This window comes from Rhinolophus ferrumequinum, chromosome 11, assembly GCF_004115265.2.
Source record: "Rhinolophus ferrumequinum isolate MPI-CBG mRhiFer1 chromosome 11, mRhiFer1_v1.p, whole genome shotgun sequence".
NCBI classification, from domain to species: Eukaryota; Metazoa; Chordata; class Mammalia; order Chiroptera; family Rhinolophidae; genus Rhinolophus; species Rhinolophus ferrumequinum.
This window is the reverse complement of record NC_046294.1, coordinates 10,104,741-10,124,597: the sequence shown is the minus strand read 5'-3', so window position 1 is coordinate 10,124,597 and position 19,857 is coordinate 10,104,741. Positions and strand designations below refer to the sequence as shown.

General features: G+C 39.3%; 1 protein-coding gene across 1 annotated transcript; it reads left to right on the top strand.

Annotated features, from left to right (window-relative positions):
• The first annotated feature begins 1,092 nt into the window (after positions 1 to 1,092).
• Positions 1,093 to 14,811, top strand: MS4A12 (membrane spanning 4-domains A12). Its single transcript, XM_033119021.1, has 7 exons — positions 1,093 to 1,203; positions 3,782 to 4,054; positions 7,626 to 7,763; positions 8,362 to 8,418; positions 10,075 to 10,191; positions 14,083 to 14,193; positions 14,398 to 14,811. Exons 2-7 carry the CDS (start codon positions 3,788 to 3,790, stop codon positions 14,506 to 14,508), a joined length of 801 nt encoding a protein of 266 aa, XP_032974912.1. The 5' UTR covers positions 1,093 to 1,203; positions 3,782 to 3,787; the 3' UTR covers positions 14,509 to 14,811.
• The last annotated feature ends 5,046 nt before the right edge of the window (positions 14,812 to 19,857 follow it).

Here is a 19,857-nt window from a genome sequence, read left to right as displayed (position 1 = left end):
TTAATTTTTGCTCCAAAAGACGCATTAGAGCTGATGGTCCGGCTAGGCCTTATTTTCAGGGAAACGCGGTAAGCGTTCAAAACACCATTCGTTTTCACCTTTCTCTTTGTGCTGTCTGGATAGCATGTGATACCTTGCCAGTTGGTCACCATGATTTCTTGTTCCTTTAATTACCTTCAGCCTTTGAGTGATGTTATGGCCTGAAATTGTAACTTTCTTAAGTTCATAGCATTAATTAATTTTCAGTATCTTTTTTTTTCCATTTTAGATGAGTACATGAAAATAGAAAACCACTAGAGAAAGTCTACAATAATACATAAGAAAAAAAGGAAAAACACAGACATGGAAGAAGAATCTGTATTCACTCCACTAACTCATTCAACATACAAATAATGAGTCTTACAACATTGCAGACACTGTGTACTCTCTACACAGGGCTGGGGATGCGGGCAGATGTTGGCCTCTGCCTTAAGGATCTCTGCCCTCAAAGCACTCATTTTGTATCTATGAGACAGGACTGCAAATAAATAATTAGAATGTAATAGGAGACAACCAAAAAATGGAATATTATGCCATTATTAAGATATACAATAAATATGTCTATTGACATGAAAAGATGTTTATAAGTTATAAAAGCAGGTTGCAAAATATATAACAATATGATCCTAATTTGATGATTTTACAAAATCATATATGTCTCTATGTAAAATACATATTTATATACAAAAGTTTAAAAATGTAAATGAAAATATTATCATTGACTGTGTGTGTGGTGGGATTATGGATGCTTTTTTCCCTTTCACTTCTTTCTTTTTTTTATTGCCTACATTTTCCAATTTTGTTTATCTAATTTAAAAGGTATTAAAATGCAAAGTGATACTGCACTAACAAGTATCAGAAAGAGTAAAGGGGCTGGAGAATATGAGCACTTCAGTGTTTAGGGATGTCAGAAGGGCTTCTAGTACAAAGGAAAAGAAGGTGGGAAAACACAGTATATTCCAAAATTTACAGATGGGCCTGCGTAACCACTTGGGGTATTAGAGAGTCAATGGCAAATGGACTTTGGAATTAAATAAACAAAGGGCACAGTTTCATTTGAAGCAAGGAAGTAAAAAGGACTTACAATGTCCAGGTAACTACCTCAGAGCAGCACAGAACTTGAAGAAGAGGAAGAGAGAAAGCAGAGAGGAGCCAAAGGAAAGAGTAAGTCCCTTGAAACATCTTTACCTAACTTTTCATCCAAATTAATGGGCATAAACAGTGGGTTGGTCTGTCTCCATGGGTTCTTTGCAGCACTCCATTCTCTAAGCTGCAGAGATGAAGCCAACTCTTGGCTCTATGTTAGACAAGTAGACAAGTAGGGAAAATAAAACCATGAGAGGATGAAACATGAAAGAGAACGTCAGTTATTATAAAACAGGTAAAAGATAGTTCAAGAAAAAATATCAAAAGCTAATGCTAAGAAAGGTGACATAGGAGGTTCAAATGCCATTCCATGAATATTAATCAAGGAGGAAGCAATGTCCCATTGTGAGCATTTGATGATAATGTGGCTACGACATAGCCCAGTAGAAATACTGTTAGTCCTTGGTTTTGAAATACATTTTAATTAAGGTGCTTTTTATGGCAAAAACAGAAAAATAAGTGGGAAAGATCACTCATTTTCACTAGATCAGTATTTTGATTTGTGGATGTACTGAGAAATACTGTGGAAATGATTTAAGATTATGTTTCACTACTATACGTCTTCTCAAAGACAGTAGTCATCTTTGCCTTCTAATGTTAAAAGTGAAATTAATGTAAAAGTGAGGCAGAAAGAAACTAGAAAAAAAAGTAATATTTTTCCAATTTTTATTTGAAATTACCTACTCAAAGCAAATTGGGAGATTTCCTCTTATTCTATAGTCCTGCAGTCCTGTACTTTTGATTTCATCAGACCCTATATTTTCTGATGTCTTTCTTGTGCTTAAAAATAACTGTAGTTGCTCTAATATTTAGAACAAAAGACAACTGACAATAAACATTTTACCAACAATCAAGAGAAAAATTGCTCTAAGCCAATAGGTAGACTCTATGAAGAGTCTATTCATCAGTTTCCCTTTTCTTCTATCATTTACAGGATTATTCTCATTTCAACTGGATAATCACTTAGTTGTTCCCCCAAGCATCTTTTCCTTCCTTTGTACCAAACTACAGCAGTCCCCCTTTATCCACAGGGAAATTCCTTGGTGGATGCCTGAAACCGTAGTACCGAAACTTACATGGACTGTTTTTTCTCATTTACGTACATACCTATGATCAAGTTTAATTTATAAATCACAATAAGAGATTAACAACAATAAGTAATAATAAAATAGAATTGTAACAATAGGCTGTAATAAAAGTTATGTGAATGCAATCTGATAACCAAAATGGCTGATTGCTAAGTGACTAAGAGGAAGGTAGCATATAGAGTGTGGATATGCTGGACAAAAGGACGAGTCACGTCCTGGGAAGGATGCAGGGGGACGGTGTGCGATTTCATCACACTATTCAGAACGGCATGAGATTTAAAACTTAAGAATTGTTTATTTCTGGAATTTTCCATTTAATATTTTCAGACCATGGCTGACCACAGAAAACTGAAACCATGGAAAGTGAAACCAGGGATAATGGGGGACAACTAGATGTAACCAGTAAAGCTGCTTACACATTAAGGGTAAAAGAACTGAGACTAGCTTAGCAATTTAGTCCTTTTTTATGAAATCAGAACCTGACCCAGTAAAAATGCATCTGGGATTAGCATAATCATTATAAAACTATTAATAATATGGGTTCTATATGGAACTCATAGGTCTTAGTCCAGATATTAAATAGCAAATATGAAAATTAAAAATGTTGATAAGTAAATAAAAAGCCTTGAGGTTTCTTTTTTAATCAAATTTCTCAATGAGACAAAAAAAATTACAATGATCAATAGCAAAGAAAGGAGGTGATGAGATTATATACATGCAGAAATAATTTGTTTTAATGCTCTTAAAAAAACATAAGAAAATTATTGTACCCTGAGCACCTGTCTCCTCTCTCCTTGATCTTGGCACTGATTTTTTGAAGTGCAATTTCTATTATAAACTTTATATGGCCACATCCACTGCTTAAACCAGAATGGAAGATTTTGGGCTCTAGTAATACAATGATAGCTACCGTGTTTCCCAGAAAATAAGACCTAGTCAGACAATCAGCTCTAATGAGTCTTTTGGAGCAAAAATTAACATAAGACCCGGTATTATATTTATTATATTATATTATATTATATTATATTATATTATATTATATTATATTACCGGGTTTTATATTATAGTAAAATAAGACCGGGAGCGCAAGGCTCATAATACCAGCATGGGCCAGGGAGCTGTGTCCTACACAAATAGACTGTGAAACAATGGCTTGAACCGGAGTTGGGGGGAGGTAGAAGAGGAGGAGGTGGAAGAAGGGGAAAAAAAGAAAAAAAGAAAGTTGCTCCAGGCCCCAGAGTTAGTGAAGTAGCAGACTGGGAAATCTTCTGCACTAAATGGCCACAGAAACCAGATGCACAGGATATAAAACCTCCTGATTTCAAATGTTATTTGAGAGCTATAGGGAATCACTCCAAGAATTACAGCTATGCAATCCTTCATTTTTCCTTGTTTAAAATAACCTTCTGTGGATTAAAATTTGTTTCCACTTTTAAAAAGTATCCTTTGTAATCAGATGTTTCTTTTCTGGATAAATGTATCATTTTGTTATATTATATAATACTTAGGACATAATGATGTCAGCCAAGCCAACAACCCACCCTAGACCCTACGAAGCCACACATAATCCTTACCTAGCAAGCAACTCTCTGGCCTCTGGGCCTCAACCACTTCCGAGTTTCATCAGCCTAGGAAACCAAGCTCAGAGTGGCCAGCCTCACGTCATCACTTCTCCAGGAATCTTCGCTAACAGTCCACAGGGGCAAGGAAATGTACAAATCATAACTCCAGCTATAGGAACAACAACCACAAACTTTAAAGAAGAAATGAAAATACTAGGGGTAAGTCTACTTGCTACTAGAATTTTAATTTTGCATTTGCAAGGTTGTACAGTTATAGTTGGGGAGAAGTTTGTGATCTCATGACATATATCCAATCACTAAAAAATTCTGAACATTACTCTGGAAACTATATGCCTTTTAGGTAGAAATAATTCATCTGCATACAGACTTGGTCCTGACTTCATTTTATTTGAGATTCAAACAAGAATCTAACAGGTGACAAAGAAATTTTCCTAGCAAGACAATTCAGTAACATCGACATACTCGTAACGGGAACATCACTAACTTCTACCTTGATCTCACATCTACAAAGGACATTTGGGGCACCTTCAGTTCTGTCTCTGAATTAGTTTCAAGCCTGGTATTTGTATGTAAGTGAATGCACATGAAAATGAACATTGATGGCTGCCTTAAAAACAAAAGGAACTACAAATGAGCGGTCTGGGGAAAACTGGGAATGAAAGAATCAAGGGCCATTCCATCTGCTGGGCCTCTCATTTAGTGACCATGGAAGTGTCATGACTTAATTGCCACATTACTTCTACAAAGGGCACTTTGAACATTCATAATCTTGTTTCTGGAGGTGTTGTAAAGCACGCCCTGCTTGTAAATAAAGATTCCACTCCCCTGGGCAGAGTCGTTAGCCCCTTGGCTGTGCTTTCCAGGTACTTCTTTCATGCCACTAACACAATTTCACGCCACTATGTTGTCTCTCCCTCTGTGCAGTTCTAACTTCTCTGCTAGAGCATTCAGTAAATTATAATGAGTGTCCATTGTGTGCCAGAAACTCTTCTAGCCATCTTACTACTATTTCAAGTTTTAACATTTTAGGGAAGTAAAAACGAGCATTGGTCTTCCTCCAGCAGGCAGATCTATGGAGGTGGCCCCTTACATCCTCCTCCCGCCAGATATGGAAAATCCCCACGGAGCACATACCGTGTTTTCCCCAAAATTAAGACCTAACCGGAAAATAAGCCCTAGCCTGATTTTTCAGGATGACATCCCCTAACTATAAGCCCTAATACGTCTTTTGGAGCAAAAATTAATATAAGACCTCATCTTATTTTCAGAGAAACGCGGTAGGACCCATGTGTACCCCACACAGGTGTTGGGAATATTGCAGAGAATAAAACAGGCCCAATCTCTGCCCACATGGAGCTTAGAGCCTAGGGAGAGGAATCAGACTACACACATTAAAGTACATAATGTGTTAAAAGGTGGTAAATGGTATGTAGAGGATAAAAGGATAAGAGGTACCAGGCAGTAAGGGGGTAGAAATTTCAAGTTGGTCAGAGCAGGCTTTTCTTAGCAGAGGACATTTGAGCAGAGACATGAAGTGAAGGGCTAATCATGAAGATATCAAAGCAAGAGCTTCCAGGTAAAGTTGGAAAGGTCTTTAGAGATAACTGTGTGTGTTGCGTATGGAGCACAGGGAGGAAGCCAATACAGTAGAATGGAATGAGGAAGGGAGGGAGTGGGCAGGTAGGGGGCAGAGCAGTGGTGGGGGCCAGACCCGGGGAGGCCTGATGGAAAGAAGGCTTGGGCTCTCCCTCCGAGCGGAATGGAGTGCCGTTGGAACAGTCTGCCTGGTACTAAAGGGGTGCACAATAAAAGACCTTTAACGAGATAGGTGCCATTTTGTTTTTTAATAGTTCCAATTGGCAGCAGAGACTTCCTCTCCCTGAAGACTGTACATCTGTGCAATTTCAGCCTCCAGTCACCACAACAGTGCAAGGGCTTCAGGGGGTAGGTTGTGGAGTATCTTCCTCAACTGGCTCAGAACTTAAAGTTAGGTCTGTGGCCCAAAACCCAAAGGGAATGAAATGACCAAATTACTCAGTCTGGCCTATAGGCAATTTTGATCAGTAAGTGGTATAACCAGGGCCATACCAGGAGAAAAGGAGGTCAAAATTAGGCTAAGTAAGATCTTACTGCTCTTCCTCAATGGCACCAAGGATAAGGATGGGAAATGTGCAGCCAGGTGATTGACTTGCTGCTCTAGAGAAGACACTGTGGAAACCAAATATAATATCTAATGCTGAGACCCACGGTTGGCTAAAAGAGGCCCATGACACCTCTGCAGCTTCATGCAAAAGTGTGGTGTGTGTATGTATGGATGTGTATGAATAGTTTTTCAGGAGAGAAGCCTCATAGCTTTTAGTGGCCTCTTAAAGAACTTTGTCAGTAAAACAAAACAAAACAAAACAAAAAAAACTCTTCGCATGATTTAGGAAAGTCCCATCTAGCAACAGTTATTTCTCACAATCTGTTTATCCAGGATGAAGGAAGGTACACCAGGGGGTTCCTGTAGAGATGACTCTCTCTGTCTTTGAGAACATATGTCTTGGCCAATAAGAAAAGGTTTGCATACCTGCAAGTGAAAAGAAAACACAGATGAGAATAAAGCCAAGTAATAAGGTGTGTGATTTATGTCATAAGATATGACAGAAATTTAGAAAGGAAAAAGCTTACACTGACTGGTATAAGCAGGAAGACGCAGGGGAAGAGGCGGAGCTGCGCCTGAGGGGCGGGGCCACGCTGAATAGTGAAGACGTGGGTTCTGCAATTTGCTGCATTAAATTCCGGATCTGCCCTTCAGTAACGGTGTGACCTTGGACATCGTTATGGTCTGAAGGTTCGTGTCCCCCCGCCCGCCCCCCCGCCCCAAAGCCTATCTGGTGAAATCCTTGTTCCCAAAAATGATATTTGGAGGTGGGTCGTGAGGGAAGTACTTAGGTCATGAGGGTGGAACCCGCATAAATGGGATTATTGCTGTCATAAGAGAGGCTCCCGAGAGGCCTCCAGACTTTCCGCCTTGTGAGGACACAGTGAGGCAGTGCGGGCTGTGAACCGGGAAGCTAGCCCTCACCAGACTGTGACCGTGCTGGCACCTTGAACTTGGACTTGCCAGCCTCCAGAACTGCAGGCTATAAATTTCTATTGCTGATAAGCCACCCAAGTCTGCAGTATTTTGTTACAGCACTTTGAACAAAGACAGATACCTAATTTCTTTATGTCTCTCTCCAGTTGGAGAGAGGATTACATGAAACAGTAAATGTAAAGTGTTTAGAATATTAATTATCAAGCATATAGTTAATGCCCAAAGAATTATTGTGGGTTTTTGTTTGTTTGTTTGTTTGTTTGCTTTCTGTTTTGCATTTCCCCACTCCTGGGATTACTCAAGCAGAGACTTGGTCCATTTGAAAAAGACAGCCATCACAGTTAAAGCATTTTCTCTTAAGACTCTTTTAGAGGCTCTCAACAGATGCTCATTCAGGCCTAAGCAGAGCACTTTCGGAAGAACTCTCCTTGGGCTACGCCTGCAAGCCTCCCCAGATACCGCAAACAAGGGCTTTACCAAGCTGAGACCTTGGAGCGTGTGTGTGTGTGTGTGTGTGTGTGTGTGTGTGTCCAAATCCTATTGGCCCGCATGCTGTGCGGGAGGCAAGCCTGAATGACAGCCGTGGGTCTTGTCAGCGTTGATGATAAGTAGGCAGCCGTGATGACAGCCATGTTTCAGGGGTGCCTAAACATAAGAAGCAAATTTAAAACACCCACTTTCTTTTTGCAGGCGATCCAGATCGTGACTGGACTGACGCACATTGGTTTCGGAATTATTTTGGGTTTAATGAACGTCATTTACGCATCTGTTTTGGGTTTTGCTTCTTTAACTTTCATTAGCGGATATCCATTCTGGGGCGGCCTTTCTGTGAGTAGACTGCTAGAACCACTCTCCTCAGTTTATAAATACATTTATCCCCAGTCAACGTGCACTTATTTTTATGGTAAGTCCTGCATCTGCTCAGTGGGAGAACTGAGACATAACAGCTGTCATTGGGTTTAAATAAGAGAGAGATTTTGTTCTCCATTTTTTCACTTGCCGCTTAAATTCATACCCTAAAGTTTACTCTGATCAAGTTCTGAGCAATCCAATGCTTTAGCTAACTCCGACGTTTTAGATGGAAATGTATGTATTGGGTAGAGAGAGTAGTCAAAGGAGGTGATTTGGGAATATGATTACAAAATATGCAATTGATCACAAAAAGAGATTGACCAGTGAGTTCAGAAGTCATCAGAATAAGGAACGCTTATAAGAGAATGAGTTCTTTATAAGCAAGAAACTAAAGAGGTAAAGAAAACAGTGAAAAGGACATAATCTCTGAGAGTTACTCCAGAAAACTGAGTAGGAGAGGAATTGTTTTAAGAGGGAAACTTGATGACTATAAATAGACAAACCTCTCCCATAAAGAGAAGTTCCCAGAAACAAAGAACCCATCATCTCACAAATAAATTTGTTATTTCTACAGTTCATTATTACTGGTGCTCTCTCTATTTCGGCATCCAGGAACTTTTCCCTTTGTATGGTAAGTTGGAATGTTTTTACTTTTTAAACTCCTGTGAAAATTAACTGGATTCATTTGAGGAGAAAAATTAAGAAGATGGATGTAGAAAATGTGAAGGGGAGCACTTATTCCCCCAAAAAAGTATCTGTTGGTTGATCCCAAGATATGTGTGTCCCTGAATGGTCCACACAATTGGCCACTCAGAAATGGCAGACCTCCATACCCTGCCTCTTTAACTCACAAGAGTAGGAATTAGTAAAGGTGGGTTTGTTCAGCTTGTCCTAGAGGCTCCCTGGTTCAGTTGGGTCACGTGACATCAGAGGAACCCCAAAGCAGAATCCAGGAGCCAGGAAACCCCCACTTGTCACTTCAGCATCAAAGATTCTACTGTTCATTTGCCATTTCTCAGTTCTGCCTTGCCTTGTATTTTTTTTTTTACTTGCACATATCTCTTCTTGTTTGGATTTGACTTCTGTTTTACAGTTCTTTAAATCACCTCTAAAAATACCTAGCTCGGTACATAAGAAGAGTTTATAAACATAATCACTGAGACAGGTCTTTCAATTCTCTCGGTCACAGCACTCCATCTTTTGCAACTGCTGGTCTGCTTTTGAAACAAGAGAAAGAAAATTTTCCAAGAACTAAAGACAACTAGAGCAGAGGTGGTTTCAAGATTATATTTAATCCAGCACAAGAGGAAAGTGGGAAAATGAGAACATAGAATCATGTTACTCATGCTAGTCTAGACTAGAATAAAATAAAATAAAAATCAGCCTACTCCTGATGAACTGCTCCTATTATAATCCAAAAACCAAATAAAGCACCCTTTTCCTGCATGAGCTATGGATCCTTCCCTCTCACTGAGATTGACCAAGAATAGAGTTTGTCCATTTGTAGAAGACAGCTCTAAAACTAGAAACTAAAGCAATTTTTCTAAGGGCCTTTTAGAGGCCTTCAGGAGACTCTGAGACATGCTGAAACACTAGCACTTTCTAAATAGCTCTAGCTCTGCCAACCCTAGCAAGTCAGCTGAGGACCTGGTTCACAATTATTCTGCTGAATGTCAAAATCTTGTAGAAACTGGGGAAAGTTTTGTACTCTGCCCATATGCCTCTATCCACAAAAGCCTAAGGAGCTCCTCCTTCTAAATCTGGGGTTCTTTTTCTAGTCCCTAGAAACACTTCAGGGTTTTCATTAATTTCTAAACTTATCAGCCAATGTTTTTTGTGTATTTACTTTTCCATCTATAAATTTGGATGCTATATACTACTACCTCATACAGTGGTTGTAAAAGTTCTACGAGATAACGTATGTAAATAATTTAACACATTGTCTGTCATAGAAAAATGCTCATTAAAAGTTTATTAGTTGTTTTGTTTTGAAAAGGGTGTATAATTGTTATTGCACATGAGGCTTTTAGATAAACATAATAGGTGAGCGTCTGCTTTGTATTATTGACATTTTTTCTACAGATTTTAGAAATACCCTACATTTAGTCTGTATACAGAATAGTTTTCACGGTAACTATCCAGAAGGGCAGAGGGGGAAAAAAATCATTTCAACTTAATTTTTTTTTTAAGATTTCGAAGATTAACAACCATTAAATTTAATTGATCCTTATTTCATTTGATTTCATTTCTCCTATATATGATTTCTTTTTCCTGTCATCTCCATTAGATAAAAGGCAGCCTAGGAATGAATATTGTTAGTGCTATTTTCTCCTTCCTTGGAATGATTCTGTTTCTGGTGGACGTGAGCATCAATGGGCAACCCAACCAAGACTATTGGGCAGTTGTAAGTATCCCATAATCTACCACATGCCTCCTCTCTTTCTACTCTCGTAGCGTGGGTCAATTTTTTATCCCTTCTTACTGTACAGCAGCTCTAGTGGAAAATTCCTTTTTCTAGTCCAGCCCTACTCCTAGTCATGTGATCTCTAGGACTACAGAATAAAGTGGGAGAGTTACCTTGACAAATGGTAAGAAAGGGTAGACCTCATTGGCCCATCTCACTGTTAATCACATGAACAATGCAAAAGACTCCTCAAGACACTGATATTATTTTCGAAAGATTTGAAATTCTATGTAGATAAGATAGTCAAGTCATTGGGTAGTTTTATTTTAGAGTAAGAATGGGATGAGAGGAAAATGTCAGTGAGAAGGACTTCCAATTTTTATTAGAGAAACCCAAAGAATGAAGCAATTGCAAAATGAAACACAAGCCTCTGAACGTTCTCAAAACAGAATCATCCATTCATTATCATTATATAGGCCAAGGATGGACTCTATTATCTCAGGCATAGAGAAAAGAGTAGAGAAGGGCTTATAAGGAGGAAAGAATATGAGAGGACCTCTTGGTAAATAAGGTGGAGTAAAGCAAGAACAGGATAAGAATTTATCCACTACAATGTCAAAGAAAAAGAACAGAAATTAGTGGAACACTAGCTTAAAAATGGCCATCCAAGTAAAGAAACAAATGATTCAGCTCAAGGTGGCAAAAAAAGTACAGCTCCTAGCCCTGGCTGTTACTCTCCAGAAACACAAATGAGGAAAGAAGGTGCCAAAATACTGAGAAGTCTTACTAATGTTCTCCAATATAAAGCTAAGAAAACTCAGGTGGACAGCAGACAATTCTGGGAAAGCATAAAGCAAATCCTGAGTGGTAAAAGGCCTTGTGGAGCACCCTGGGGCCTCAAGGGAGAAGGAAAGTTCACCAGGGGTAAAGTGCACTTTGCTAAAGTGCAGGAATGAGCAAAAATCCACAGGAATAGAACACACCTCTGACCTTGGAGCAGGCCTTGGTACAGGCATTTCTCAGAAGAGGGAGAAAGCACAGTCCATGTATGTTCATTAACAAGAATTGTGCTCGGTGCCAGGTAAGTTATTCCACTCCCTGCAACAGCTGTGTGATTAGCGTTTAGTAAAATGGACAGACAACAGTATCTAGCTCTCAAATTGTAGCTAGAAACAAGGAAGACACATTGGACCCCAAATTGGACCAAGTTAAGTGGAAATATGAATCAAGGAAAATTCGCCTACACTATAGCTAAACAAACATAAGCCCTACATAGAGTCATTTACTTTAAGAATTGAGGAAGTTGAAAATAAATGGCAGAGAAAGTGTCCAAATACATTAGAGTGACTAAAAGAAGGAAGAGAGGGAGAAGGAAGGAAGGAAGGAAGGAAGGAAGGAAGGAAGGAAGGAAGGAAGGAAGGAAGGAAGGAAAAAAGGAAGGAAGAAAGAAAGGAAGGAAGGAGAAAAGAAGGAAGGAATGAAGGAAAGAAGACTTTCCTGTGGGTTAGTGAGTCAGCAGAAATACTCAGAAGCTTATTATTCATTTTAAGTGAAAGACAAAATTCAACTGATTCGGACAAAAGAGACATAAGATGATAAAATGAATGCAAACACATGTGCTTTCCTTCTTCCTCACAAAATGAGCCCTGATTTGATAGGGATGTGAGCCACATAAATCAGGCAAACATTGACTTTCCTCATTCTCATAGTTTGATCTCTTACTAACCTAAGAAGCCATATCTACAAATTCTAGTTCAAATTCCTGTCCTATGAAACGATGACTCTGGCCTGTGATTACCACATGACCCAGACCTAACATCCTGCTTTCCAGGTATTGGTATTAGGTGTTTCCATTTAACACATAGAGACTTAAAAACCACAAAGGGGAATTTACAAGCCATGTTCCATCACTACATGTCAGTGGCACAGATGAAAAAAACCCAATATGGAGGAAAACATTACCCAATTATCAATAGAAGATTCCTCATGAGCATTTTGTACTATTGAAAATCTTAATACAAAATAAAATGGCAGAATGAAATAAAAAGAACATTGCAGCACAATAGAAAACAACTGAGTACCAAAAATTACTATTAAAGATCTAATAAACAAATGATACACAGCAAGAAATAGAATGGACTCAGTTAAAAGTAGTAGAGAGACGAACTGTAACCACAGTGTTACAGAGGAAAAAGACAAATCTATAAAGTAATTAGAAAGAAGATGAGAAACATAGAAGACAGGCAAGTTTGATCCAACATAACAATAATTGGTCTCCCTGAGTTAGAGAATCCAACAAATGGTACTGAATTTGTACACTGAAAGGGAATTACCTAAACTAGGAGAAGAAAATACAAAATTATATATATATATATATATTCTTGTATATATATGTGTGTGTGTGTATATATATATATATATATACATGTATATAATTTTGCATTTTCTTATGCAAAGAAATAAGCATTTCTTATACAGAATGCTTATTTCTAGGCAGTTGTTTTCTCTCTATATATACGTATATATATACATATATATATGTATATATATATACACACTCACACACACACATTGTTATAGGTATAGGGTATGAAAAAAGGATTCTTTAAGGTTTTAGGCAGAAAAATCAAATTACTTACAAGCTGGAAAAAAGTCAGCTTGACTCAGCCTAGCACAACAACATTCCATGAGGAAAGATAATGAAGCCATGTCTATCAAGTTTGATGAAAAGAAACTGTGACTCAAGAATAACACATCCAATCAGTAAAATTCTTGTGCAACAAGTATAAAAGCAACAAGAAGATACTGTCAGTAAAATAACAATAACGCATGGGCATTGCTACTAAAAAAAAAAAAAAAGTAATATTCTAGAATACATGAGGTAAATGAGATCAAGAATTCAGAAAGCTAGGGGAAGCTTTGTAAAGAGATTAGTGAAGAGCACTGAACATTTTAAATATTCATCTAAGCTTGCAGGGCTGAACAACTGGGGAAATTACAATCACAGAACTGAATATAAGTGTTTTACTAAAAAAAAAAGTGAAAAATGATATAATCAGCAAAAACTGGAAGGTGAAGAGAGGAGAGGTAAGATGAGAGGGACCTAAAATAAAAGTGCTAGTCGCCTCATTTTTCATAATAAGCAATCACTTCATGTTGTCTAAAATTGAAACCTGGAGGTTTAAAATGACTAGCTTCTTCATGGGTTTCATAAACACTTTAAGTTTAGCAGACTTAATTTGACTTAACTTCTTTTCATTCTTTTAAAATCAAGTAATACTTTCATTTCAATAGTAAATACAAAATGATTCCCTCCCTACAGATGCTGTTTCTCTCTTGTTGTCTCTCCATGCATCCACTTTTCTATTTGCTTTTGGCCGGTACAGAGAGTTCTAGAATAACAGGCATCAAAAGTTAATTTTGCTTATCTCTAGGCAGTTGAATTTGGGATGATTGGTTGTTTTCTATAGAGCTTTATTTATTTATTTATTTATTTATTTATTTATTTATTTATTTATTTATTTATTTTAGTGAGCAGGTAACATTTTTACAAGAACAAGAAAACCATTGCAAAGAAAAAACAAAATCCACCTCCTTTCTAATGGCCCTAAATAAGACAGTAAGACAGCTTACTGGAGAAAAGGAAAGTCTTCTGGCATTTTAAAGAAAATTGAAAGTTAATTCACATTCCCCTGAAATAAGCATTTGGTGATAATAGAGAAATAATCGTGGAGCGAGCTGAGTATGAGCAATAGCACATTTTAATGAATCAGTAACTTTTTTTTGTAATTAAAGTTTAGTAACTTTTTGAAGCCTGCTTGAGGCCTTCCTGATTAGTAAAAATTTCAGTGACTTTATCCCTCATGTCAGCGTCTTTATCCCTGATTTCAGCTTTCTGGAAAAGGAATTTCAGCCATGCTGATTATCTTCTCTCTCGCGGAGTTCTCCATAACTTGTACCACAGCCCATTTTGCCAGTCAACTAGTCGCCAACACCACTGGGGTGAGTTGGGCTTCTTCTCTGTCAAATCATCTGAATATGTATTGGAGAAACACAGACTTAAATGTCAGCCACGTCCGACTGTGGGCTTACCAGAGAGAGTGCTCTTTGCCCTTGACTCTGATGGGAACAGGTGGTGGGAAGTGGGGGTAGGGTACTAGATAGGATTGTAATAACAATATTGCTTGTTTTATTCATTCTTTTCAGTCTGTTCTGGTGCATTTAAATAGTCCCTTAACACAAGGAGGACTGTTTAGCGACTCTTCCCTAGCTCCTCCCAGACATGATGGCCACCCACCTAATGCCATCAAGTATTAAAAGAAAACGGAGCATCATGCAATCTCGTGGGGTAAAACTACTCGACAGAACGTTCCTAAGAAGCTGGCCTCTAATAGCCACAATGATTGTTAATCTTTAAAGACTGTGTTGAGATTCATTCTTAGATTGTCACTAATGATAAATGTATGTACCTCCCTGCCACTGTGTCTCCCTACATGCCACCACTACACACTGCTACATGTGAAGGACCAGAGGACCCACAATAACTCTGCAACAATCTTAAAGTTAGAAAATTTCCTGTTAATGTTCACCTTGCCTCAATAAAATATTACTAGGAACATACGCCATTTTTGTTATATTTTTAAAATTCATTTTCATTCAATATTGGTTGTAGAGCAGCAGATTTGACAATCACTGCAAAGCAGACTGGTAAAGTTTCTTTGATGATGATTTGAAGGGTGCCCAAGTCGCTCCAGTTCCCTTACTCATCCCTTCTTCCCCTTTCTGTTCAGAAAGCAAGTGCCCTCGTTGAGCCCATGTTATTTTGTACACTAATATCATCAAACATCTTGCCTTTTGGATGTCTACAAAGCTTTACTATTTATAGAGTATTTTCCTGTACATTAAACTCATTTGTAGTTGAGGTAATAGCAGGACAAGGATGGTACATCGAGGAGGTTTTATTTGGGTTTTGGCTCTTTTGTTTTTGAAATGGAAGAAGCATAAACATGTTTAAAAGCCAATGGGAACAATCCAGATGGGAGGGAGGGAGAGAGAGAGAGAGAGAGAGAGAGAGAGAGAGAGAGAGAGAGAGAGAGAGAGAGAGAGAGAGAAAGGATAGCAGAGAGATAGAATATGTTAGAGATAAGGGATAGATGGTAGCGTAAGTTTTAAGAAATCAAAAATGTATATTGAGGGCACAACCTAAGTCATGAGGAAGGGTGGTTTATCTACGTAACAGAAAGAAAGAAAGATGTCATTGTTGCAGAAGCCAATAGGTTTGCAGTGATGGTCATGAGTACGTAGGAGGCTCCCATATGGTGGCTGGCATCAGCCTTGTCAAAGTAGAAGTAGGGTCATTCCCAAGGCGGGGGCCATGGGCAGAGTCAGAATACTGAACAGGAAGGGTAATGTTGGAAAAGTCATAGAAAATAGAGAATAAACTGATCAGAAACACAGAGGAGGACTGCCAGGCTGTACCGAGGGCACATCTGAGGGGGTGATCACAAATTTATATCAGAATAAAGTGCTTCAGCAAGGCTTGGCCACTCAGATGTGGATCCAGACAAAGTGCCTATTTGATTTCCACCAGGGGGAAGGTTTTGCTAGAAGGGATAATAAAATACGAAAAAAAGCAAAAAAGCTCAATATATTGTCAAAGTATTATTAAAATGGTGGGCTGTGGAATCTAAACTGGATAAGGAGGGAATTAAAGAAAAGGACAGATGGGTTGCTCAAAAATTGAGGTATCTGCCTTTCTCCAGTAGAGTTGTTGTGAAGATCAGATGAGACAATGTTGTGTGAAAATGGTTTGGAAATAGCCAAGTATACCCATTTTTGAAGCTTTAAAAATATTTTAAAAGCCAGAGGGCACAAAATATACAGGGAAAGAGAAGACAGAGAAATCAAAATCAAGGAAGAAACTGATGAGAAGAACAGAATTTTTGCATCTGGGAAAGCAGATGTATTATGTCAGGCGAGTGTCACATAGTTTCAAATTTCTTGCCCTGCCTGGGTTCAAACTATTTAGCAATTTGGGTAATCAGTGAGCCCTGTCCTTTGCCATGAAGCTCAATAGCTAAGCGAAAGAAAAGACACATCCTCCATGGCCTGAGGGTCTGGGAACTAAATAGGGCTCCCAAATGTCTGGAGGGTGGTATATTGTATGTTCATATAATCAACTTTAAAAGGAACACTTGCTTTAGGGAAGAGAAGCATTTCCCACACATTTGACTTTTTAAATAAATTTCCAAAAAACATACTGTATTTTTTATTTGACTTCCATAATAGCAATAATGAAAATAGAGTTCTAACCAACTGAGGCACTGGGCCAGCCTTAAAAAAATTTTTAAAAACGAATTTTGAATTTCCAAATCTAGGTGATGAAGACAGAAAATTCATTAGTTTGCTGATCCGTGATTTATCACTCATGTATTCTCACCTGTGTTCATACTGAATACCTATGCATAAACATATATTCATATGTATTCAATGAATATGAATACATATGTGGGACTCCTGTCCAAAAAAATTATCAAATCCAAGTTAATTTCCAGAGTCTGTTTGCTAAACATTAAATGAAAGAAAAGGTATATCCCGTCTCTCACAATCGATCGGTCAATCATGGCAGCAAGTTACAATAGGGGGACCATCTCATCAAAACTGACTCTTAATTCTACTAAATGCAGAATCTTAAAATTGAAGATGTAACGGTGATTCTATATCTTCTATTTTTGAAATTTAAACCTCTGATGCAGTTCTATTTGACTGGGCTTGGGACTTTTTGAATTTTTTTTTTCTTTGCTTCTCTCTCCTCCCACCAAACCTTGATAACTCTGCATGCTATACACTTACTATGCACACCAATTTCAATGGTTCTGTGTACTTCAGGCCAGGGTGCATGGCTGGCCCAGTCACTTGGAAGAGGATTTTTGCATTTGTATGGGATTCACTCCTGACCCTGGGGCAGACCAGCCTCTAGAAAGCACCTTTTCCTGAAGTTGTCTGGCCAACTTCTTCCTTTGTCCCCCTCCTTGCTCGTTTATAAAACCTTTTGTTGATACAAAGAAAAGGAAGGTAATCTTTGTGACAGGGAGATTTCCCTTAAGGCTGGCATTGTGGAATAAACCTGCTTTTCTTTACACCACCCTTGCCTCTCTGAGCAGCCAGCAGCCAGACTTTTTGCACAGTAACAAAGACACATGTAAATGAGTCCTCTTTATAGCACATAGAATGTTTAATATTGCCAGAGCCCTCTCTGTTCATAGACAGGTAAAGCACAGAAGAGTAATACTAATGTTAGAAACTAAAAAGATTTATTTCTTAAGACTAAAACTAATACTATGAATGATATACTGATCAATACAAAATGTAAAGACTTTAAAGAGCTTGGTCATATTTTTTTTTCTTTTAATTGAGGGGACTTTAGAGTCACAATATAAGGAAGCTAGCTGTGAGGTAAGAATAAAGTTTTTGAGTTAATAATTGATTTATAGGCTATAAAATGATCATAAAAGATCTTGGCAGCTCTAGGACATACTTATCATTTAGCTTTGGTAAGGCGAGTGTTAGTGGCATTTAGCCCATTGAGACAGGTTAGTTAGCATGTCGCTAGGTAAACAGGGAGGTCCCTAGTGGAATAAACAAAGACAGTTATATCCTAAAACTCCAGGTTTTGAAATCACTCCTTCCTTCCAGGACATAATGTAACAAGGCCTTGAGGTTAATCATAAAATTCATTTTGGCCCTGTTGGGACGGTTTTTTCCCCCGACCAACCCTCGCTAAGAGCTCCATCCCCTTGTCGGAGCTGTCTTGCTCCAGCCCCTTATCGGAGCTGTCTCCTGCAGGCACTAAGGTTAGAGACCTCCCCCATCAAAAAGAACATTGAAGAAACGCAGCTGCAGAAACGCAGCTGCTAGGGACGGACATCCCCGCACCCTGGCCAGGTTTAACCAATCCCTAGCGTCGCATTAGCACCAGCGCGAATCTCCCCCAAACCCGGAGGCCTAACTCTATAAAACAAAGCCCCCCCCACCCCAGGAAGTGCTCAGTCTTAGGAATAATTCCGCTGAGCCCGCCGGCGTAATAAAGCTGTGTGCTCCCTGATCTCTGCGTGGTGCTTGAGTCTCTGGGTCCTCGCTGCTTTTCCGCAACAGCTTGACAAACGGAACAGATAAGATAGATAAGAGTGGGTTACTTTGCTAATTCCTTCAAGGATGGGCAAGCAGACCAAACCTGGTAGACGAATTTCATTAAAAGGCACCAGTTGCCCGTCCCCAAACAGGCAAGGGAAGGTATAAAAGTAAAAGCTCTTGCCTCAGTCACTGGGCACCCCCATTCGGGACCCCCTCCCACTTGGGAGCTCTGACCGTTTCCTTTCAATAAACTATCTTCTTTTTAAAACTCTTTGCCTCTCCTGGGTCCGTGTGTCCATTCTTTGGTCTCACTAGACACGATCCCGGCCCACACCCAGAAACTGCTGGCAGATCCAACATCATTGACATCACAATTTCTTAAAGAAAAATCAGTTTCTCCCGAATGTTTTGCTCACTAGCTATGATTCACTAAATATTTAAATCACAAACATTAATTTTGACTTTTCCAAAATACCAATATAAATTTTCTTCGAACAAATGAGAGTTCATAACGTTCGGTAGCTACAAGAATACCTGCTCTCTGGGTACTTTAATGCCTCATAAATCACGATAGCTGCAAAATAGATGGTCTGGCTGTACTTGCCAGTTAATTGAGGATGATGGTTGTGTGTTTGAATTTGTTTCTGTTTTTTCCTCTTCCTCATCCACCTCAGATCCATGCTCATACATCTTCTAGCTATTACCGCTACTTCTTTACACATCTCTTCATAAACATTGTTTTAACCTCTATCTACATCAAATAGAAAACTGATGCCACGTATAATCTGGAAGGTAAACTCACCTCACCAGGTGAATGAAAAAGTCATTCCCCGGTGTTTAGCTAAATAGTTCCTTCATTAATTTCCTTCTTTGGCTACTTAGTTGTTGTTTTTTAAGTGAGTCATTGACTCAGCTTCTTGCTTTTTTATTATTACACCGTCTAAAGTGCACTGGTGGCCAAAATGTGAGGACAGAGAAGGTGAAGGGCTGACTTTTCATCAGTGACCCTGGTCGCTTTGCAGCAGAGTGTATATATAAGAACCTCCTCAGAAAGGCCAATATCAGAAACAGGTTTGGAGAAGCCACTTCTAGAGACACCAAGGGTCGGAGTTGGCGCGGGTCGGACCACGTGGCCTACAGGGCCCTAGTGAGTCTGCGTTCTCACTCCCCCGCCCCAGGAGGAGTGGGCGCGCAGGCGCAGGAGGACCAGGTCACTGCTGCTGCTGCTCCCGTTGCCGTTGGAGGCCCCAGTGACCTGAGGGGCCTGAGGGCCAGCTGGGTCCTGGGCTCCTTGCTACCTAAGTGATGACCGCTGGGCATGGTGTGGGGGCCTGGCCCTAAGGGTGCGGCCCGCTGAGCTCTGCCTCATCAGCCAGGCCTGGGCACTGGGTGCTAGACGAGCACTCCTGGGCAGCGTGACCAGTCCGCACCGGAACCCCTTTACGCTGGGCCTGAACCTGAGAGAGTTACACTCGATCATTGGGATCTTGAACACGTAAAATGAGGGGTAATGATGTCGCTTTGCTTAGGGGA

Bases quoted from the DNA above. Each gene is read 5' to 3' on its own strand.
- MS4A12 (XM_033119021.1), top strand. From the start codon at position 3,788: ATGATGTCAGCCAAGCCAACAACCCACCCTAGACCCTACGAAGCCACA. The intron at 7,764-8,361 runs GTGAGTAGACTG...TTATTTCTACAG, and splicing joins CATTCTGGGGCGGCCTTTCT to TTCATTATTACTGGTGCTCT. The intron at 10,192-14,082 runs GTAAGTATCCCA...CCCTGATTTCAG, and splicing joins ACCAAGACTATTGGGCAGTT to CTTTCTGGAAAAGGAATTTC.